The 23,771-nt window shown below is 41.0% G+C and overlaps 1 protein-coding gene across 1 annotated transcript in view; it reads left to right on the top strand.

The window, feature by feature from the left end:
* The window catches only part of ncanb (neurocan b), a 191,019-nt gene that overhangs the window by 56,099 nt on the left and 111,149 nt on the right, over positions 1–23,771 (top strand). The window contains 7 exon segments of the mRNA XM_022192043.2: positions 3,416–3,550; positions 3,553–3,644; positions 3,781–3,949; positions 10,775–10,949; positions 13,888–14,015; positions 18,131–18,424; positions 19,446–20,300. Coding sequence (XP_022047735.2) covers positions 3,416–3,550; positions 3,553–3,644; positions 3,781–3,949; positions 10,775–10,949; positions 13,888–14,015; positions 18,131–18,424; positions 19,446–20,300 — 1,848 coding nt within the window.

The raw sequence follows: 23,771 nt of genomic DNA, 5'->3' as shown, positions 1-23,771 counted from the left end.
GCAGAGGGTGTAGAGCTGATGTTCTCATGAATAAAAAGTAAGAGAAGAGATGTTTTCACTTGCGAGTACATTTCAAGGCAAGGACGAACACACAAATACACAACCTATATAACCCCTGTTGACAAGCTATAAGAAAACGGGGCAACTAATCTGACGCTGAAAGTTGAATCTGGTGGATTTTCCCAGCAAAATCAAATCCTGAAAATACAATGAAACCCAGTATACCCTCGTACATATGCAAAACAAAATAAAAACAGAAGTAAGATATCCAAATGATAAATAAGTTCGAAACCGAAAGAGCCGAGTTGAAATGCTCATCTGAAAGCTGGCAGGTGGTCCTGCTGCGTGAGAGGAGGAGGGAAAAGAGAACGACAGGAGATGGGAAGAAAAATGACAGAGCAGAGAAAAGGACGGAGAGGTTGAGCGACTCACACAGCGGTGCGCCTGCGATCGCTGGAAAAACATTGTTCCACCAATCTGCCATTTAATTACAGACAGAGCAGGCCGCCCCTGTAGAGTGCAGTGCTTTAGCATGCGTTCAATCAAATAAGAGTGGAGCAGGACAAACAGAATGTGTGCCGTGGAAAGTGACACTAATGAAAAGAAATCAATAGGCTCATTTTCTCCGCCGTTCTACACCATGCTGGCTGTTCCACCCACCTAAACGCTGCTACTCTGCATCGCCCTCACTATACTTGATATGCTCATCTACACATTGTTTAATTTTGCTGCCAGCTGTATATGTAGTATGTTTAATGCCAGAGCTGTACATCATAACAGTAAACCATGAAAGTAAAGTATGAATCAGTTTCAATGTTAGCTTGTACTTTGTATGTATCATCTAGCTTATCATACATGTATCCAACTGTGTTTTGTATGTTCCTTGATCCCCACCCCCTCTTCTCCCATTCCTCCCCGCTTTCTACCCTTCTACCCTTCTACATCTGTACCTCTACTTTTACCCCTCTACCTTTTCTGTCCCTCTCAACCCGCCATGCCAGCAGTCAGATGGGTCCCCCCCACATAAAGAACCAGGTTCTGCTTGAGTTTTTTTCCCTGTTCAAAGGGTGTTTTCCTTGCCACTATCGCCTCTGGGGTTCATACATATGGGTTCTGTAAAGCATCTTGAGACAATTTGACTGTAATTGGCACTATATAAATAGAATAGAATTGAATTACTTTCATTCTTTTACTTTTTGCTCTCTTCTTCCCTCCTTCTCACAGCTTGATTTTAGATTTCCTCCACCCGCTTGATGTATTTCAAACACAGGTTTTCTCTTAGTCAGATTATAATTAGAATTAAAGTAACCATTAGAACTGGGTACACCCCTATCAAAAAAACAAGTTTTCTTAGTTGACTTGTTGAGTTTTTCCAATTTAATTCAGTTCAATTCCAGTCATGAAGAATCCAAAACAGACACTTTAGATAGAGGATATTGAAAATACTTACCCGAAAGTAGAAACTTAATGCAGAAAAATGAATGCGCTTGTGATTACTGACACAATATTGAATACACATGTGATTTCCAGTTAGTCTAAATGGTTATAAAATGACCCCTGAACACCAGAAGTTCATCAGTTTTGGACCTTTAGGATGTATCTATCTGCATGTCCAAATCATGGCTCTACATGGAAAAGAATTGCCTTTGGGAGTGTGATGATATGGGACTGAATGAGTGCAAAAACTGTTGGGTAGGGGGCTTTTATCAATGGTACCATGATGACAGAATTGCAGATGAGGAATATTCCAGCATGACAATGACCAATAACACACTGACAATATCACATGAGAGTTTCTAAAGAAGAAAAGAAAAGGTGAAACATTTCAATTCCTTTTATGGTGTTTAGTCATAAAAACAGAGTATTTGATAAGAAAATGTTTTACTTGGTTGTGTTGCTATATTAAAAGTTGTTAAACCAAGTTGGGCACATTAATGTTTGTACCAAATTTCATTCCAACGCAACAGATAGTTGTTGAGATATTTCATTTTAAACCACAATCATTGTGACTCAACTGGAAAATTAATTCCACAGCAGTCCATCAGACAGTTGTTGAGATATTTAAGTCTGGTTCAAAGTGGTGGACTGACCAAAAGCAAAGTCCTTACAGGCAAGTCTTGTAATCTTGGCAGCAGTCCCAGCCCACTATTGTGGGGTAACCAGACTGGATTTGGGGATGAGGACAGAGCCATAACCATAATTCCAATGGTAACCATGCCATGAAAACCGCATGTGTAGAATCACGAGTCAAATCTGATAAACTGCTTCAAAAGTTTGGTGACTTTGCCCTAAAATAAGGTTTAAAAAATAATTTTTCCACATAAATCGTACCTGTAGCATAGTTTACATTAGCATGAAGTGCAACGACACATTCGCCTTGATGTTTCCAGAAAAAGTAAAAGATTGGTGTTTTGCGTGAAAGGGTGAGAGATGTGATCTGTGGCGTTATGGAATACTTTTCTTTTGCCCTCATTGTTGCTAGCAAGATGGATAAAAACTAGCAAGCTGATTGTAAATGCAAGCACTGATGCCGGGCTTTGAGGAAAATTAGATTAGACATAGTGACATGTCTTTGCCGCTGTTCTTAGAAGAGAGAAGAAAGGGAATCGTGACTGATAAGGGAGCTAGAAAAAAAGTCAGATGGGGGTTAAGGGTTTACAGGTAAACCTCATTCACACTCTGTGCACACTAGATAAACAGAAGCAGATCGAGCTCAGAGATGATAAGCTGCATTGCTGTTTTGTAAGTTGTTTTCCTCTACAATGTAAATGAGCCACCTCTGTCTTCTCAGGGAAGGTGACACAGGATTCTAATAATATTGTATGATATGTATGATATGGCTGTACGAAGGTAAAATTAGTTTTACACTGGTTGGGAGGAAAGACAACAATGAAAAATGCAGCAGAACATCGTAGGATTTTCCCTAGCAAAGAGGCCGAGACCTTTTCTTATCATCATACTTTTTAATCATCCCTTTTCTCTCTGTCCTCTGTAGTTTCTGATGAAAGTAATATTTATATCTATAGGTTGGTGAAGGTGCTTTAAGCTGTAAAGAGGAGCTTGATATTGATCCCATAATACATATCCAGGTTTGATGTATGGTTTGTGAAAGGACTTTTGATACCTTCCCCTCCTACAATCTCCACCTGTCTCCCACTGTTCAGGTCGTACAATAATGGTCTGCTAGATCAATGACCAATAATCAGAGAGGCACAATAAGCTTCTGTTTTTCCCTTTCATTCCTTGAGCACGAGGATCGGATGGAACAAAAGAACCTGGAATGAAAGCACATGTTTTCTTCTGAAAGAAGCAATTAACTAAAACATTTTCAGTGTAATGAGGAATAACGTTCTGCGGCCTCCTTTACAAGATAGCATTGATTGATTTCTCCCCTCCTCTCTTCCGTTCTCCTCAGGTTTAACCAATGCCGACACAGTGGTGAATATGCGGAAGGTGACCCATCAGACCATTAGAGAGGAGCTTTCGAAAACCGTCCTCCTCCCCTGCCTCTTCACCCTCCGCCCCACCACCGGTTCGTCCCATGAGCCCCCAGGATCAAGTGGACCAAGGTTTGGGGCCAGAGGGGCTCCGATGGACTGCAGAAGGAACAGTCGGTCCTGGTGGCCAAAGACAATGTGGTCAAGGTACGATAAACGTAGACGGTGCCATTGTTAAATTGATGTTTGGAGAATATGAATCACTCTGCTGTTTCGTAGTTGCTTCTATCTACCATTTTCATCATTTTTTACTTTATCTTCCTTTACTCTCCTCCTTTCTCAGGTGAAAAAGGCCTTCCAGGGTCGCGTAACGTTGCCTGGTTACAGTAAGAATCGCTACAATGCCAGTCTTGCTCTCACCGGGTTGCGTTCAAGCGACTCAGGTCTCTACCGCTGTGAGGTTGTGGTGGGAATCAATGATGAGCAGGACACGGTTCCTCTGGAGGTCACAGGTGAATAAAATGTAGATTTTTCTGTCATTAAGGAAGCCGTTTTGGTTTTTCCCTTTATTGCACAGTGACATTAAAGAGAGACATGAAATCTGGGGAGACAGTCATGCAGTAAGGATCTAATTCGAGCTGAAGACTCACTTCTTACAGCATTTGTCACCTAACCACTTGGTTATTGGGTAACCCAGCATTTTAATTTTAAGGTAAAAACTGTATTTTTCACCTAATGTAATAAAACCATATCACATTAGGAGCCCAGAAAAAGTTGATTCACAGTTGAAGCAATCACCTACAAGCTACTACTTTTGTTTTCTGGACGTCTCAGGAGCAGTGGTTAACATCACAAAGCTAGGGAGTTGCTTAAAACTCACTTACCGTAGCAATATTTTAGAGATTTGAGGAAAAACAATATCATGGCTTTATTATTACATGTCAAGTCTTTCTTTATCTAAGCAAAGACATTAAGATAGCAATGTGGTTAATGTGTGAAACACGATATAACATAATAACAGAAAGCACAAGAAGACTCAGTTTTGTGTTGCTTTGCTGGATGGAGATGCACACACAAACTTGTCTGTGTGCTGCCTTTTGCCTCATTAACATTCATTACAAATTGAAACACGTACAGAACCTAAAAATAAAACCTTAAATGCAATTAAGACAGAGGAACATTTTACATTAATGAAGCTGTTTTTTTTCTTTCCTTTTTTTGACACATAATGTAATTAAAGTTTCACAATGGCAAGTTGTAATTTTAGAGTAATTCCACTTTGCATTATAATGATATAGAAACTCCCACTCTGTACAGGATCGACTCTGTAATCATGTTTTTGAGGTCACTTGCAGTTTCAAGGTGTAAATGCTCTGCCATGGCATTGACTGCTAATTTCTCTCTAGCATGCGAAAAACACCATGTGGACATATTAACTAGGTAAAAAGCTTGATTTTCAGCAGAGGGAGTCTTTAATGCTTGTCAGACAGCAGCTTGATTGGTATGATTAATTGATGAGTATTTCCATTGTGAGAGCTGCTGTGTGCATGGTGCCATCCATGACAGCAATGATTATTTCTAATAACAGAGACAGGATCAATCAGGGTCTAACAGGAAATCACAATATGTCTTCTTGTTTATAAGCTGCAGACAAATCATGTGCTGCATAGCAGTTATCCTCAGGTTAAGTCCTGACCTCAATCAGAGGTGCAAAGACATTTTCATTTTACTGTTAAGTAAAGTCTAATCGGTTACTCTGGGAAGTCAAAATTTGTCATGGCAAGTTAATTATTGTAGTGATTTTAGGACTTTTGCTGCTTTAACTCACTATTATTTGCAAAAACTGCAATAGGATGCAGCAGTGTAACCATTTGATAGGTTAATGCAGTTATTTAAACCATCATTTTGCATAAAGAGAGCACTTTTAGTATAAATTCAACTAATTAAAGGAGGTCTTGTGAACAACTCAGACAGAATATTCAAGGTTGTGTGTATTATTGTGTTGTGGGATTTCAGACTTCACCTAGAAAAACGTTTTACCTTCAAATGTACGCTAAAATGAATAGATAATCCACCATGATCTATTAATATAGTCCATGTCTATTGGACTCAGCAGAATTTGACAATTTGTTGCTAATTTTAATGAGGAAAATGTGGTCTGAGTTGATGAAAATTGAATTTAGTTTCTTTAATTAAACTTTAAGTGTACTGATTTTAGGACTTTGTCATAGCTGTGTTCTGTTTTAATCTAATAGCTGATGTCTGTAATATACTGAAATATCAACACTGCACAGCTACACCACTTACTGTAAACAGTGATAAAGAGAGCAGAGTTAGAAGTACGGCCATAAACACTGATTATTTCTGTGATTCAGCAATTTTTATTTTAGTACTCACTGGTGAGTGGTGATGTAACGAACATCATTATGCCATTCTTGCTATTCTGTGTTTTCAAATGTACAAATTAGAGCCTGAGCGAGTCCCTGCTCCACTCTTTGGTTGTGTACAGCTTCCTCCCATTGCTCTCAAGGTCTGCCACCATGAATAATAATAACCCTGTTTTCCATGTCAGGCTAATACAGTCATTACTGCTGCGGTTGTTAACTGTCCGTGTAGAACGTATGATGATGGGAGAAAGGTTAGGGAACTCGGACACATTAGACATCATTGACCCGGGCCACTCAGGTGCTGTTCATGCTCTGAAAACCAAATGAAACCAATAAGACAGGAATCCAGCAGTGCAAACTATTGGTGGTCGGTGTTAGTCCGAGAGCTCAGTGTGGCTCTCGGTGGATTAACTAAACGGACAAACCATTTGCTGCATTACCTGTATCCAGGACACCAGTATTCTTGGAAGTGTCGGACTACTCGGTGGTAGCTCACCATAATTACTGTGTCAGAGTATTTTAGCAGCAAAGCTATCATCAGATTCTTTCCAGGTCATTCCCTTTTAAAAATAATAAGCTATTATTATAAGGGCTACAGGGAATAACACAATGCATTAGACACCAGTGCCACAAATCCATGCTAGTGGTAATCCAACTAACCGCACATCCAGTAGAGGTATTATAACAGCAAGATGGAGCTTGCAACAATGGCTGTCCTTTATGTGGCTCAGATGTGAATATGTGAGAACACGTCTCTGGGGACATGCCGCCTATATGTGTCTGAAAAGGCCACTACTGTAGGTCCAATGTCAAAATTCAGCATTCCAGCCAAGATGTCATTTTGTCAAGCAAGAAGAGTACCTCATCTTTCTCATTAAGAGCACTATACATTTCGTAAGGGAGACCCCTGTCATGATGCTTGGGAGACCCTGTGTCCTCCCTTCCTGGCCAGTTGATTAAGGTGCCATGAAAACCACTCTTCAGCGAGAAACCAATTACGTAGCCGGCGAGGAGTTGCCATCTCCAGGGCTTAGTCTTAATTGGCAGTCACGCTACATGGCAGACCGTAGCCGTCCTCGCGCTAATTCCTCTGCTCAACGTGTTAATTAGCGGGTATTGATACTGCTCAGCTGTATCAATATCATATTAATCCACACTTGCTCTTCACTTGGAGTCATCTGTGTGTTTCTAAGTCTTGATGAGATGTCCTTCCTCTCCTGCCATCTCTTTCTTAATTTCTCCCTCGCTGCTTCTGTCTTCGTCGCTCATGGTTTTGCCTCTGTCTTTTTTTCCCCGTCCCTGTTCTCTTGGCACATATTGACCGGCCAGTTGTGTGTGTCTCACCAATTAGAACACGGTGCCATTGATTGTGTTTGTCAGCCATTGTCTGTGGTGAGATATGGCAGCCCACAATTAACTGCAGAGAGGACAGTGGATAGTGTATCAGCACTGGCCCCCAGCATTGGTTTTGTAGGATTACATACTTAAATGTGGATCTGTACAAGCCTCCAGAACAGCGTCAGTACTCTTTGACATAAACTCTAAATTTCTCGAACTTTACTCATATATATATATATATATATAGGGGGCAAGTCTTCCAAAAGATCTAATTTAATCATCAGTCTAACTTGTTTTCTTTTCATTTCTCTGTCATCTTTACTTTCATGTCAATACTTTGGTAGAGCTACTGAAAAAAATTTAAACAAGAAAAGCTTTAATAGCACAAAAACGACAATTTCAGTGAGCATAAAAAAATTTGATTCAATTCTGTTCAGTTTTATTCATATAGCACCAGTTTACAACATATGCCATCTCTTAGCACTTAGCACAGTAAGGTTTTAAACAAAGAACAGAGAGCCGAACAATCCAAAGCTGCCTTTCGATTTCATATTAGCAAGCAGTCGGCGACAGAGGGAAGGACCAAAAAAAAACTTTAACTTGGAGGAAAGAAAAATGTCGGACAGAACCAGGCTCAGGGAAGGCAGCCATCTGCCTTGACCAGTTAGGGTGAGAGTGAGCGTGGGGGGGTTGAGGAAATCAAAATAATAAAAGGCCAAATAATAAAAATTATAAATGACTGTCTGTCAGTTCATGTGATGAAGCTCAAACTAGGATTATTAACCTAGCAGTGGGCTGAAGTAAACTGAACACAAAAGTCAACTTATTGCACGATCTTAGCAGAGGTCTATTTAGTCAAGTTACATTTAAAATAGAAAATGAATGCTCTCTCAAAGATAGTTTACAATCTATATTGTTCCCATAAATGTTTATTATTCTTAAAGTGGCATTAATGCGATTTGGTCAGAGCAGAAAAAGTCATGCAGGAACAGACTGGTCAAGTGAAAGAATCAACCACAAGACCTTTGAGCAACTTAAACTCCTGCAAAAACCACAAAGAACTAAGGTTCCTTTTAAATGAATAATAAAGAAAGACTTTTGAGTGTTATGTTCTTTCATCTATTATTCCTTTACTTTCTCTGATTCTTTAGGTTTTTGCTGTTTCAGTCAGTCATGTCAGTATTTTGTGTCAATTTGTTTAGGCAGGTATTGCATCAAAGTCAGAATTTTTGTATCATGACAACACTGGGAAATTGTGCGGACTTGTTACGGATTATGTGAGAAAATTTATAAGATTCTCATTTCTGACCTGTAAATCCAAAAGCTACAGTAAGAATAGCTTAGTTGTTTTAGTTCAGCAAGAAGATGAGTTTGTCTGGGTCTATAAACCTTAAAAAATAACAAACTCTGCCTACGGTCGCCTCTAAAATGTCTCCTTTGCATTGTTACTCACTGACTACTATACAATCTAATGCTGTTTTCATACTGAAATTTCTAACATCAAAACAAAACCTTGAAAAACATCGATATTTGATTAATGATTAATAAATGATACAATGGGAGAAAATTGACACAACACTAACGGCATTAAATTCAAGGTTTTTATTTAAAAATCGATTCAGCAAGGCTTTATCATGACAATGAGGTGTATGGTTAAATTAATGAAAATATCTTGAGGGTGTGCAGCCTCTGAGATTTTCACATTTTAAAGGCAATTAAGTACAATCATATGCATTTAGTGTTGTTATCACACATTCTTTTAGCGCTGCTGTGTAGCAGCTCTTGAATATTGACTTGTGTCTTTTGCCGGTGGCACAGATTCTGCATTTCTCTCTAAATCCATGAACATCGCTTTTCAACCTGAGCGAATGAGACAGATGATGAGAAGAAAATGCGGGTGAGTGAAGGAAGGTGGAGCTCTCTGGGTGGTGTGTCAATTTGCTGTCAGATAGAAGTTAGAGTTCAAAAGTGTAGCTGCTATCTGCATGTCAGTACTGTGGAGAATGGCTGCTGTAACAGTTTCAAGTGTTCTGAATCAATAAGCAATGAAAGATGTATATTTCTTTACAACACTTTGACAAGCAAAGGTGCTATAAAATGGTAATTAGTGAGTTTTAAAGTTGCCAGTAGGTGGATTTTATTGGATTTAGACAGACAAGCTGTTTCCTCTTTTCCAGTCTTTAAATTGACAGATATGCGTGGTATTCTCTCCTCCCTGTGGGCCAGAAAAAAAAAAAGTTGTAATATTACTGCCATACTTTAAAATACAAAGGGGGATTTCAGCACTGAAGTTGCAACACATTTCCCCAATGCCTGTCCCTGTGAGGGTTTAAACCAATCTATCCATTTCTGCTGTATTAATGAAATATACTGTAGTGTACTGAGCAATAATACCAAGAGCCAAGGGGCACAAACTCCTCAATAGTGCTGCAACGAGGACATTATAGCACCATATATGTGGTGTCTCTGTGCTCTGCTCCCCGGAGACTGTGTGGGGATGCAGAGGATAAAAATAGAAATGAAATATTGGGCGTTCATGCCTCCTGTGGAAAGGGACCGGGTTTCCCATACTGAGAGGAAAGCCCATTTGTCTCTCCGGGGTGCGTCTTAGCCAGCGAGGCTAGCGTCTCTGTTTGGACAAAATCCCACAGCCTCAAAGGAGAACGGATGGAGGCTGAGAAAGTAGAGGAGGAAAAGGAACAGAACAGAGAGGCGCTTCTGTTCCATGATTAGCAGGATAAGTCCACGTCGACAGAGTGGCCGGATGGACCGAGGGAACTCAAACACACCCGGCTCCAGCCTGGAGTGCTAATGCTCAAACTGCCACATGGGCCTCCATCTCGCAGGAATCTCTGTCACTCTCCCAGACAAAGCCGGGCCTAGATAAAGGAGCCGCATTAGTATCCAGACGCCCACTAGCTTTCATGTCCTCGCAGGACCAGATCACTGAGTGAGTGGCAGGCAGAGGTGGGAGGTGATGGGATGCTGGACTGACACTTCTGAAGCAGCCCCATTCCTATTCAAGCAGAATATTAGCTCCTCTCACAGCTCAGGGAATTGTGTCTCATCTGATCTTCTCCTTTTTTTTTTCTACCTCCAATCTTTTAAAATTTTGTATTTCTGTCTAGCTCTCACTGTCACCGTGACTCAAAACATGCATCTGCTTGAAATCAGTGCCTCTTTGTCTGCCTTCTTTGTCACTCCAACACGACTGCAAAGGCAGGCGGAGTGCAGCAGGGTGACATTTTGTGTGTACCGTTAAAGCGGTAAAATAAACATCTCCGCTGTTTGTCACACGCCGTATCCAAGGGCAACATCTCTCTTCTCTAATGATAACCCAACCGACTGTCTGATGCAAATGAGTCTCGCGTACACAGGTTGCCGAACTTGCACGCTGTAGCTTCATCCTGCACAGATGGAACAATGTCAGCACATGATGGGGATGTCTGGAGGGCTTTGTGTTTCTGGGCCTGTGAACATGCACATGCTCATGTTTTAATGCATCGAGGTTGCAGTTCATAAATGCTTCTGTGATTTAGAGGTCGCGGGGCATAAATTCGTGTGATTAGTTTCTTTATGTCTCTTTTTTTTTTCTTTATCTCTTTTCTCCAGGTGTGGTGTTCCACTACAGGGCCCCTCATGACCGCTATGGCTTGTCCTTCGCCGACGCCATGAGGGTTTGCGTGGAGAACTCGGCCGCCATTGCAACACCAGGTCAGCTGCAGGCTACCTTCGCTGACGGATTTGATAACTGCGACGCCGGCTGGCTGTCTGACCAGACTGTACGGTGAGGATTTCAAGTGCAGTAGGTGGCTGTAAAGTTGGAATATCTCTGAACTTAGTACTCTTTGCTATCACTATGGTTGCTCATGCATCATGGATGCAGCTTAGTCTTTTGGTTGCTGTCAGCATTATTGAAGTCCTCATGATTGCAGTAAAGAGTGTCATCAGGGGTGATATTTCAACAAAGTAGAATGTATTAAGAAGAACAAACACTAACTATACCCCCTGGTTGGAGCTGGCATAGCAATAAATAAAGTACAGCAAGCCGTGCGTTATGGGAGCTATGAACAAAGTTATGATTTTTTTTTAAAGAAAAGTACCCTCCACGATATCTGCAGCTGTTTCATTGTCTCAGTCATGTGTCTGTCTTGTCATTTCATTAGAAATTTATGCATGCATGATTTTTTTCCCTTTGATTTAACCCTCTGAACCCCAGACAGTTTTGGGACTTTTTTTTGCTCCTATAACATCTTAATTCACTTCATCACTACAATATTTAAAAAAAAACAACAAAAAAACTCCTGCATTCTGTGGAAACAGCACAACTGTGGCGAGAAGAAGAGATAGCTCACGTCTTTTGTGCAGTATGATACAGTTATATTGTGTCATAAATCATTGAAATAAAAAGCAAAAGTTGATTTTCTTTAGTAACTTAAGTTCCCATACTTGTCTCCTGTCTGCCCTGTGCAAACATAGCCTGCAGTTCAGCCCAAAATTACCAGAATTTTTGCCAAATGACTGTCGGTCATTCTCTATAAGGGCTGAATTTTCAGGGTTTTTTTTAATGGAATGTGATTAGATTGAACAATTCAGTTATGGCTAATTTTTAAGTAAAAGCAACTTCACACACATCTATCGTGAGACAAGTGTATAGGAGATGGATAAGTGTAACCGAAGGAAAAGTTTTAATCAAACTCCTACACACTGTCTGACTTACAAAGACGCTTTCATGAGGGCAATGTTTTAGTGCTAGAATAACATCAGACAAATGTAGTGAACTGTTTTCACAAACAGTAGTTTACTATGTACCTGTTGAGGGTGTAGCACCAAAAGGATGCTGTAATCAGTGTATCTTTGCAAGTTAAACAATGTGCATTAGTCTGATTTTTTTTTTAATGAGAAATGTAGAGTAATGTGAATTTGATGAAATGTCACTCTTTTAAGCTTGGCTTTGGTTGAATTTTCCCAACAGGACTAGCATGCCACAGATGAGTAGTTCAAGCACCACTGGAAAGTCGGATTATTTTTGTTCTTACAGTTTTTGGTTCTGATAAACGGTGTCAGGTGATTTTGCAGATTTTTTTGTTCTGGGTTTATAAGGGGTTAAACGCAACTGAGAAGCCAAAAATATCTGAAATCAAACCTTGCTTCATCTATATAGTCTATAACTGAATCTGAATGTTAGAGACTAAATAATAGTTAACTGACTGTGGGTGAAAAAAGCAGTTTCTGCCCAACCAAATTGTTATGCTACAATTTCTGCATTTCAGCCCAATATATTTGATAATTTTTCTCATGGTCATTGTAACAAAAGCAAATGCACGCTGATAATAACAATATGTCAAACAAAAAAGTTTGTCAACCGTGTAAAAGTATGAAGTATGTCACTATGAAAGTCATTTTTGTCCTTTTGGAGTTTTTAATGAAGGTAAACTGTGCAACATAATTGGACTTAATTGCTTGTTTGCACACTGGAAAGGCATTTAACTACCTGTGCCCCCTCTGAGCTGTCTGTCAGGCTGCTGCATGCGCTTCAGCTTGCCACCTTCCATTAAGTCCCACTTAACATTACCAGTCGGCGCTCGCCTCTCAACACTGTTTTCCATATCTCCATTTTAATTTCAAATCATTGTTGCTCCAGTTGGAAAGCAGACTGACTGTTGTCTTCCTGATGGTTTTTTTTCCCGACTAGCTTCCCGCTTCACAGCTTCCTTCCTCCATTTCTTTCTCTCCCCTTCCATCCTGCTGCTGCTCCTGTTGTTTTCACTCGGGAGCTTTTCTAATTGGTCCAGATCCAGGAGACTCTGACTGCACATCAGCCAGGAGGAAAGTGTCCAATTAATACAGGGGGAAAAAAATACAGACATCAGCCGTCGTTTCATCAGCCACCAAGCAGAAAGAGACCAGAGACACTACAAGACTTCGTTGGCTTGTTAAGACTCTGATGGAAATAGGTTGCTGTGTGAGATTGCAGGTTTATGGCTGTGTGTATGCATGCATGCCTCCTGCATGTATACTTGGTTTTGTGTATGTGTGTGTCTTTTCCAAGTACTTTATAAGTCCCTGTATGCTCGGCGTAATCTTTTAATCAGCCTCCTTGCTCATGCCCTGGTGCTGCAGGAATCAATGTTCTTGTGGAATAATTGCTCAGTTGGAGCCTAAATATAGATCGCTGTTTTCTCAGCCCCACAGGCATGCCAGGCCACTGAAAAGATTCCTGATTCTTTTTAACCTCTCCTTGACTTCCTACCTCTCCGTCTCACTCCAGACCTTGAGTGTTCCTGGCATTCTTGTATTGCCAGAGCATTAAGCACCTTCTGAAATGATTTAAAGTGAAACTGCTGGGTAATTACGCTGTGAGACTCACAGCGAGGGCAGAATAATTAAAAGAAACAAGATGCTCTATCTATTGAAGTGCTTTGCAATTATTGCCCTGAGGTTGTTGTGGCATGTAGCGAATGCTACTGTATTCCTCACTTTGGCATCCCAGCCTGTTTTTGGTGAAGATGCGTGTTTTTTTGTTGTTGTTATTCTTTAGCTAATATATTTTGGTAATCTGTGAGAAGACTTATTGTATCCAGGGCAGGTGATTATAAAAGCGTGGTTCAGTTTTCATCTCATTTCGTATGCTCATCCCGAGGGAGCCAACTGTGTCTATATTAATCTCCCTTCCTCTCTGACTCTCTGTGTCTTTGTCCCCCGTCTCCTGGCTTCCTCTGCAGGTATCCCATCCAGTCGCCTCGGCCTGGTTGCTATGGCGATCGGGAAGACTCACCTGGAGTCCGTAACTACGGCAGTAGGTCCCCTGATGAGCTGTTTGATGTCTACTGCTTCGCTAAGCAGCTTCAAGGTAGGAGTCAGGGGCTTCGACTATAAATTTGAGTTTAGTCATGCATGGCTCCACTAAGCCGTGGGTGTGCGGTGGGAGAACGCTGTGACCAGGACTTAATACTCTGTTAGTGCAGAAAGGAAGAGCCTCCTTGGGAGAGGGAGGGGGGGACAGTTCGTAGAAGTGAGAGAGAGAACCAATATCGAGTCCAGCTGTCATGTTTCTGCCTCCTAAAGGCATCTGCTAAGTGGGTCAGTAGTGTTAGCCTAAAACTTTACTTTTTTATTCGCACTGTCACAGGTAGAGCCAAGAAAGGCAACAGGTGGACTAAATGTCTAGCTGACTTTAATATCACACCTTCACAGTCATTTACTACTCCCTGAATAGTTCTCACTCAATATTTTACACAGTAGTCGGCGCTAAATGGAGATTTCAGACACTTAAATTGATTCTGGCATCTGTAAATGTGTTACACTGGGACATTGTTAGCAAAAATGAGTGTTTGCCATGGACATACCTATATTTACAGTCTTCTCCAACATAAGCTGCAAATGTTAGCATTGTTAGCACAGCTTTTCTTTGTGTAACCAACAAAATTTCACTTTTGTGTAATTTCACAAACAGTGCAACTTCTATACTTTGCCTTCTCCATGAATCAACAGCTGTGAGGGTACTGACGTTTTTACCTTTCTCCTCACTCTGTTATCATCATATCACGCAGCATAGAGCATGCAGCAATCAATTGCATATTTAAAGCATTTTTTGCAGTGTTCTCCTTTTGAAACAAGTTGGCTGGAAGCATTACGAGGCAGATGGAGACACAGTTGGCATTTCAACCGTTAAAATCAAGGGTTATTGGCTAGAAAAAGGAGCTCTGCTTTTGTTTACTTCAGTGTCAAATAGAAAAACTCTCTGTTTTAAAAGTTTCCCTTAGTTTTGCTTGATAAATCTGCCACCTTCTTGGCTGCATGCGCACCATTGAAAGCTTGGCAAGTATAGGAACAGTAATATACAGGGAGCACTTTAGTGTGCAGATCATTTTTGCACAGCCAATATGGAATCTAAATGACTGTGACCCTTTATGAAGGGTTACAGATATCGAAGATGGACATCTATATTTCATCTAATTGGCATCACACCATCATCTAAAGGAATCTGGAGGTATTAAAATGTTATTTAGGAACTGTTTAATCCATTCATATTTCCATCTTTAACAGCATATCAGTCAACCTAGAACTTCTAGAACATCGATTCCTTTCAGTGTACCTTTGATACACTTCTGTCTCAATTGCTAGTTTTCATCACTTACTGTTCTTTAATCTTGCATGAATACCTGTTGCCATTTTAATGAGGCTATTGAACCAAGTATTCATCAGAGACAAAAATGGAAATAGGTTTAGGACCTTATCATCTTATCCCTTGCAAATTTACTTTTTTTTAAAAAAAAAAGTAATTTTGAAGATTCACCAAAGAGTAAACTGAACCTAACTAAGGGTAAATTTTGTAGAAGCATCCCGGGCTTAGAACCACTTAAGATGATTGTGGTTAGTTAAATGAAATTCAAGCAAATTCTGAATTGTTCCCCTGATGCAGAATGATAACAAGGTGCAGTCAGACCATTCTTTGTGCTAAAACGGAGCTGTGCTCGTCGTTTTAGCTATGAAACAATAACTCTTAACAGATATAAATATTTGACAACTGTGCAAACTAGTTCAGGCAGCCAACTCAATTCCACTGACTCTTTTTAAGTTCCGTTTTCTTTATAAAATGCCAATTTACAACATATATCATCTGATAGCACTTTGACACCTGGCAAGATTTTACCAATTTAAAACAGAGAAGATCCCTTTGGATTTCCTTTGAACAAGCAGTCTGCCACTATGGGAATGAGGGGAAAAATCTTATTTCTACATGTCTTACTCTGGTCACAACTAGCTGGACCTGAATATCTGAATATTCAGATATTCTGTCTTTGTGTTGGTACCTGCATATTAATTTAAAAGCATACTGTAGATCCAGTGTATCCTGTCTTTTAGAAAGTATACTTACATAGTACAGTGTCTATAAAAACTATAGAACATTAAATCATAGTCAACATAACTAGGCTTTTCACCAGGAATTTGTCAAAAAAAGAGTCTTTTATGTCAAAGTCAAAACACCATTTAATAATTTTAAATGTAAAATTGTTGATTGCATAAGTATTCACCTTCTTTGAAATGAGTCGCTGAATTCAACTCAGGTCACACCATTAATATAACAAAGATCATCTCAGTGAAGTAAATGTGTCTCAAGTGATTGTAGCATAAAGACACCTGAATCTGGAAGGTTCAGTCAATAGTCAGTCACTACTTCTACCTATTCAGTTCAATGAAATTCTCTATGACCAACCTTGATTCATTGTTGAAAAGCAATAAAAAAGGAAAACGTACAAATACTGTAGCCTCTTTACACGTTATTGCCCCCCCTGCTATTCTCACGACATTTCGGATGCTCCACCTCCACCCCAGCATTAAACTATAGACACGGACTCCACATTCCTCCAGGGGGGAAGTGATTACCATCACTTTCTACTCCCTGCTGTGCTGAGCTTGGTGTTTCCTCGAGGGGGAAAAGTCGGGCTCAGTGCTCGAACGCCAAATATCAACAATGCCCCAATCCTGCATTCACATTATAATCAATTCCATGTGAATTGCCTGACTGAAATTAGGTGTTTGCGTTACTTCGTTAACCTCCTGCATATTCCAGGGAACAATCATAATAACAGCAGGCTTTTTAACATCGTGGTTTCGACCCGCTGCAGGGGTTAGTTTATCTGGGTCACTTATTATGAGGTGGCACGACCTGCAGCTGTCATTAAGCACAATAGTAGCTTCTTGCGCTATTCATAGACGATGTGAACACCCTGTATGTGACTGAGATGCAGAACGGAGAAGATTACATGATCACCTCTCGACTTTGTATCCAGCAGTTTACAGTATTTTTCAGTGGAGTGGAATTACCGATCTGATTGAAACAATCATGACATAATTTTCTTCCATCAAGGTAAAATCACTGGTACAAGCATAGCTGGTGTTTCCTCTTTTATTCAGTAAAAAAAACAAAAAAAACAACTAGAATGTTCATTATAGCATTTGTGTTGTGCACAGTAACAAACTTTGGTTTGGTTTGGTCAAAAATGATCATAACTGAGTTGATTTTTTAGAGTATTTTTACTCTAAACTCACATATATATTGATTAGTAACTTTCTACCAGCTTTCCAGTACATATTTTAGGCATTTTCTGGCATCTTTTCAAATAACTCTGTTCTGCTTCTTTCTGCTTTCATTTTGTTTGCATCTTGACCCTTTGCCCTTTTTTTTCTCTGTAGTGTTTCAAACAGACGCTCTATTTTTTGCTCTCAGTATAAATCTCCTGAATCCTCCTATCAGCCTTGTTCTTCTGTTCTCTGCTCTCCAGTCTCGCTGTCCAGACCTTCAGCTCATATATTTTTCATCGCACCCTGAACCGCCAGTGGATCATCTGATCATTTAATTTTGTTTGTGCTGTGCAGACATAGAGGTCTTCTTGAGCACTTTGCTGTCTCGCTTGGCAATGCCCTATTTTTGGATTACTCTTTTATCAACATCAGCAGCACCTTTCTTCAGCGCTTTCTTTCTTCTTCTCCTTCCATTGCTGTCTGTGTGCTTGTCTTTCTCTTAGATCCCTTTTTGCAGCTACTTTGAATCCAAAGTATTGCCTTTATATAGTCTGTCCTTTGAATTGTCTGAAGTTTTTTTGTTATTCTGGGCAAAAATAAAGCCTTCTTTTGCATTACAAGTAAACCTTTTCTTTCATCCCTTTATTTCAAGTCTCCACCCTTTCATTTTTTTCACAAAGTTGAGAAAGTAGAAAAAGAAAATAGCTAGAACTTAGTGCCTTGAAAGAACATACTGACAGATTCACACACACAGCAAGGGACAGACACAAATATGTCTTCATCATTTTGTAGAACCCAACAAGCCATAAGACCAGTCTTCTCTCAGAAACCTACAATTGTAAACCAGCTGAGCTAACATGATCTTAGTCTAGGAGCTGAAAGGTATCTTCTCTGTAATGCACTCAACTCCTCATCTCTCTCTTTTTATCTGTTTTCTAGGTGAAGTGTTCCACTCCACAGTGCCAGACAAGCTGAGCCTTGCCACCGCCTCCACCCACTGCCATTCACTGGGAGCCCAGCTGGCCACTGTCGGGCAGCTCTACCTGGCCTGGCAGGCTGGTCTGGACCAGTGTGATCCCGGCTGGCTGGCCGATGGTAGCGTTCGTTATCCCATCAATGTCCCACGGAAAAACTGCGGCGGAGACGATCCTGGCGTTCGGACTGTCTACACCAACCCCAACCGCACCGGTTTCCCGGACACCATGGCCCTTTTTGACGCCTACTGCTACCGAGGTACTGAGAGCTGTGTGATGAGGAAGTTGATATGGCGTCGTTGTGGTAATTACCATGGCAACGGGGTCTGGGGACGTTGCATTCTGATTTTTAATTAGCACGAGATGTTTGTGTCACACATGAAGGAGTTGAGAAGAGATTGTGTGCCATTTGTGGACCCCCCGGTGGATTTAAGGGCTTGTATGTTGTGTGTAGTGAAGCCTGAGAGCAAGAATCAAAAGAGAGATTAAAAGAACGAGAGCATGAACACAGTAAATCCAGCTGGGCTTTCCGGTGACTGTCTGACCTTGACCTTCCATCATGTGGTAACTGAGACTAGAATAAGTGAGTTTCATTGTCAACTTTGCATTAATTTTGCGCCCCATCCTGTACACTGATATTGTGTAGTCACACATTTCAAAGCTTATTTTTGTTTTTGCTGGCTTGCATTGATTGCAGCAGACTGCAGATTAGTATCTGAAAATGATATTTCCACCAGTAGGAGAGAAAAAAAAAAGAAAGGACATTTTCATCTCTCCCAATGTCAGCGTATGGAAATATCACCGAAGCAAAACATCTGCATAACCCAATCATTTTAAGTAAACAAGAACAGCGTGAGAGCAGAGCAGCAGTAAGTCTGTCAAAGCAAACAGCTGATAGATAAACCTCTTCATTGCACCCACAATGTTGTGTGCACATTTGCATGAATATTTAACACAAACGATGTCTTTCAGAAAACTTAAAGTCGATAAAAATGGTAATATGTTTTCCTTAATAACACAGATTTGCTTCATGTGTATAATGTTGCCGGTATAATCTCATCAATGATGCATGAATACAATGTATGTGTGTTAGTTAATTTAAAATGATTGGAGTTTGGAGTAGAAAAACCCTCATCCGATATACTTGTCAAGCCACAACACTGTGTCATGCTCTGAATTCAGTTTTGTTTTGATAGCAGTAGCAAAAATGAGGTTTATTTTTGTGTTGTGCAGCAGCAGATAAAGCAGGTCAAATGAAATGTGGATGTTGTGTGTTGCAGCCCACCAGCCAGCGGGGGTCCAGGCTGCAGAAGCACGAGCTTTGTACCAAACAGCCGGGCCAGCAGTAGATGCCGTGTCAACAGTCACTGAAGCCCTGCGGAGCGCCCCTCCTTCCAAGACCTCCACGTGGACAGGCCTGGTAGACTTGGAGAAAGCGGGAGCCTCGTCCATCGCAGGAACAAACAACTCTTCTGAGATCTCTGAAGAACATGTAGTGATCCACTTAAGGCCTGGGAAGGTTTGGGATGAAAGGCAGGAGGAATCCAGAACGAGCCAACCCAATCAGGATGGCCCAATGAGCGGCAACACTTTGGGCCTTTCTGATCTTGAAAGCCTGGAGAGCCACGGAGGTTCTGCCCACGAGGAGGAAGATATATTTGGATCTGACACCCCGACATTTTCCTCCACGGATGCATCCACCCCACAGCCTCAGACCAGTAATAGTATTCTGACTGAGTTTGTTAACACTCTTATGAGGCCCTTCAAGTACTGGACTGGGGGCAAAAGTGGTGACAAGACAGAGAAGGAGCCCACAGGGACTGAAGATAAGGTGGCGGAGAACCAGACGCAAGGAGAAGCATCCAGCGGAAACCTGAGCATACCGAAGCCCAGTGGAAACAAAGGCAGCATGGACAATGCCATCATGGAGCACAGAAGTGACGCTTTTTCCTTCAGGGGTCCCAGCACCGGACTGCATAGTTCAGAGGAAGGTCTGTCTGAGCAGGAGAAAGAGGTGATGCCATTGATTCGATTAGTGCCTGCAGTGCAAAACACTGAGAAAAGCGACGCCAGCAGCGATCCGGTCAAAGGAGCAGCCGGCACATTCACTGAAAACCCTCAATCTGCTATCAACGGTATGAACTCAGCTCTGATTTTATATGTGTCTGTGTGTATTTAGTGTTCAACTTTAACCTTTAAAACCAATAACTGCACGTGAAATTGAAACAAGATGGAAACTGAATTGAAAGTGTGTTTCAAATGGAGGTGTGGTGCTTTTAAATGTCGTTGGTAAATATAGAATCTGTTTATGTCATGCTTTTCAAATAGTCTCTGCCTCTCCGTTCCGCTCACTCCTTCTCCCTCGAGTATGCTGTAATATATTCCTCCGCAGGGCAATTTGAAGTATTGCTGTAAATTTAATTAAACGGTAATTGCAAACAAACAAAAGGGGCAAACCGTGTATAGTAAATGTAGAATGCCAGAGTGCAGACCGCTATGCCTTCTCTCTCGTATACATTTTAACAGGCGGTTTTGTTTACAGTACAGGTTGTCAGAAAAAGGTAGCAGCTAAGCTTGATTTTCTAAAATCTATTTTGATTTGATAAAAGGTTTGTTCATGTAAAATTTGTTTTAAAGAAAAACACATCTGCATCCAAAATTAATGCTTATTATTTGGGAGAGTCAAAGATGCATTAGAGTGAAAAAGTGACTAAGATTAACTGTGGGGAATAAATTAAACAGAGGAGAAAAACAAAGCAAAACTTTCAGAAATGGATGGAAGTCCAGTGTGTTAGTGTGGGTGGATGAATCTGTGTGTGTTGCATCTGAAGAACCTGAAATGTCTGGAGGCAGATGGAGCAAATTACCCTCAGGAGGGATGCAGTGCAACACACTGTAGATAGACAGGGTGAGCAGTGGCCAAAAAAATCATGGAACTAAACCCAAATTGACCTTCTCTGCTTTCCCACTGAAAGAGGAACAGCGGACTAAAGATCATTGGAACGTGACTGGAAGATTGCTGGACCAATAATTACTGGAGCAAGGCATGTACAGTAACGCCAAATTGCATCTCAGTAGAGAAATGTACAGAACAGGAGCTGAAATGAAAGTGTACCGCAGCCTTGGGTTGAGGAGGCTGCTTTTTCTTTTAATGGCCACCACAAATAACACATCCTTGGCAGCGGCTAAAAGGGGAGGATACAAAGTAAGACAAACACTCTCACGCTGACAGCCAGAAGAATGATTCAATAAAGATGGGCTTTTCTCACCTAGCAATTGCTGGCTTTATTAATATAAATACTCAGTGCTGCGCTACCTGAAATTCCATGGCAACCCAATCCCAAGGTATTAATGAAAATCCAAGCTTTAGTCCGCATGCATTATTCACAGCCTCATCCAATTAACGTGGAGGTTGGGCTGCACTGCGGTTCACTCTAACCTCCATCTATGTCTCTGCCAATTAGGCTCTGGCTCTCTGAAGGTAGGCGGTAATGATCACTACAGTGAGGGTGAGCAACACACGAGGGGCAGGAGTAGAGCAAGGGAGAGGGAAGAAAGGGAAAGCAGGGGAAAGGAGAGTGAGGCGAAGACGCTTCTGTCTTTAATGTTGCCGTGATGGAAAGCTGCCCAACCGATGTGTCTTCTTAAAGCAGCTTCAGTGAGCTGAATTAAGTCTGTTATTGCACACCGCAGGCTATCCCTTGGATCTCAACACTCCTTAGCGATTGACGCTGCCATGTTGCCTCTTTGATTGAGGCGAATGCAAAGCTTTGCTCTGCAGACAGTGCATCCAAGTAAGAATTAGAATATTGAATCAAATTATTTTCAAAATTTGAAAGATGGTCTTTAAGTGCAGAGTGATAATTTCAATTATTTCCCCTCCAAATCAAAATATTTTGAACATTTCATCGAATTAAGTAGTATTCTCTCAACTGCCTCCGACGAATGTGGAATTTGAATGAAACTCTACATTCAAATCCTGACTGTGTGTCAAGGAAATGCATGTCTGCTTCACACCAGCTTTGTCAACCCCAGAGACTAAATTTATGTGATAGAAGACAGTTGGACCCATGCGCTGACACTGAGTGTAGATGCTCCTGACATGATTCACATGGCCATGCAATAACTTCTCCCCAGTCTTTTTTATTAGATGCCATATCTGTAGATAGGATGAGGTGGCACCGCTACCATCTGTCTCGCTCGCTTTCTCTTTCCCTCATTGTCAGCCTCCACTCTCACAATTTAATATCATGTCTGCCTGACCCGAGGGATTCTCTCAGCCCGTTTACTCCAGTAAAGTGGAGTCAACACGGCAGAACCACTCACAGTGGAAGCACACAATTACTGTCTGAATGGGGTTTATTATGAGTTTGTTTTGCAGCATATCTGCTTCGAGTTGTGGCTTTTTTCCAGCAAGGCCCATCACCGGCAGATTTACAGCCGTGAAGATGAACTTTAACCGTGCTCTAAATAGCGCCATGAAATCCCCCAAACCTGCGCCTAATTGTCTCAATTTATTTATTACATGGGTCATTACATAGATGATCAAACCAGATTAATGTGTTTAATTATTCTCACTTCCATCAGTGTGTGTAGTAAAAGTATGTAATTAGCTATTTGGATTATTAATAGGACAATTACGCCAGGCTACATGGCTCTTATGGAAATGAACCTCTGACTCATAAGCCTCACTTAGGCATAAGGCAACAGCGAACCTTCTGAATAATTTACATATGCTTTTAATATTTTATGCATGGACATATTTGTGTATGTTCTCCCTCTTGAGGTAATTTGTTGTGCTGTATTGCTGTACTTTTCGGACATGAGGGCTGCCAGACCGAGCTGAGCGATAATGAAGATAGCAACGCTAGTTGGGCCGCTTAGTCACGCAGCTGCACCGCTGCCCAAAAAAAAAGAAAATAACTCTACACACACCAAGCTCTGAGTCACACATGCAGACAGAATGAATTATTGATGGTGTAGACAGAGTCTGGTTTAAAGCTGTAAGCTGATAAGGTACAGTGGACCACTTCATCTAAATAAACAGATCTAGATGGAACCTGTTGTGGAGCTAGTCATTTGCTTATCGTCTTTCAAATGCTCCTGCGTTTTTCCACTTGGCTTCTCTCACCACAGGCAAGTGTATTCCAGCAGGATGTTGTTTTGGGTAAAAGTATCCACAGGGAACAAGAAAACAGGGACAGAGAAGAGAGGTGTGAAATTACATTTGAATACATCCTCCCATCCTTTCAGCGTGTGTGCTTATCTGTGTGCATGTGTGTGTGTTCACCCATCCACAAGGGGCAGCCCTCAGCTTTTGTTTGCAAACTCCAGCAATTTTAGTAACCACACTGATAAGCTCCACTGGTGAGGAAAGAAATCCAAAACTTCCCACTTACAGTAAATGACAGTTAACTGTTACTTGCAGATCACTAAAATTACAGTTTGCCTTCAGCTTAAATGAACACACCGAGGGAAAATTGAGCCTAAATCTCAGGTAGTTTTTAAACGTTATATCGTATTTGCTCATGCGTAAACTTTGAGCAAGTTTTGAAAAGCAAAATTAAGAGAAGAAATTAGGTTCATAAATTTGTTGCAGTGTTGCG

The sequence above is a fragment of the Acanthochromis polyacanthus genome, chromosome 4 (genome assembly GCF_021347895.1).
Source record: "Acanthochromis polyacanthus isolate Apoly-LR-REF ecotype Palm Island chromosome 4, KAUST_Apoly_ChrSc, whole genome shotgun sequence".
Lineage (NCBI taxonomy): Eukaryota > Metazoa > Chordata > Actinopteri > Pomacentridae > Acanthochromis > Acanthochromis polyacanthus.
This window is presented reverse-complemented; position numbering and strand designations above follow the sequence as displayed.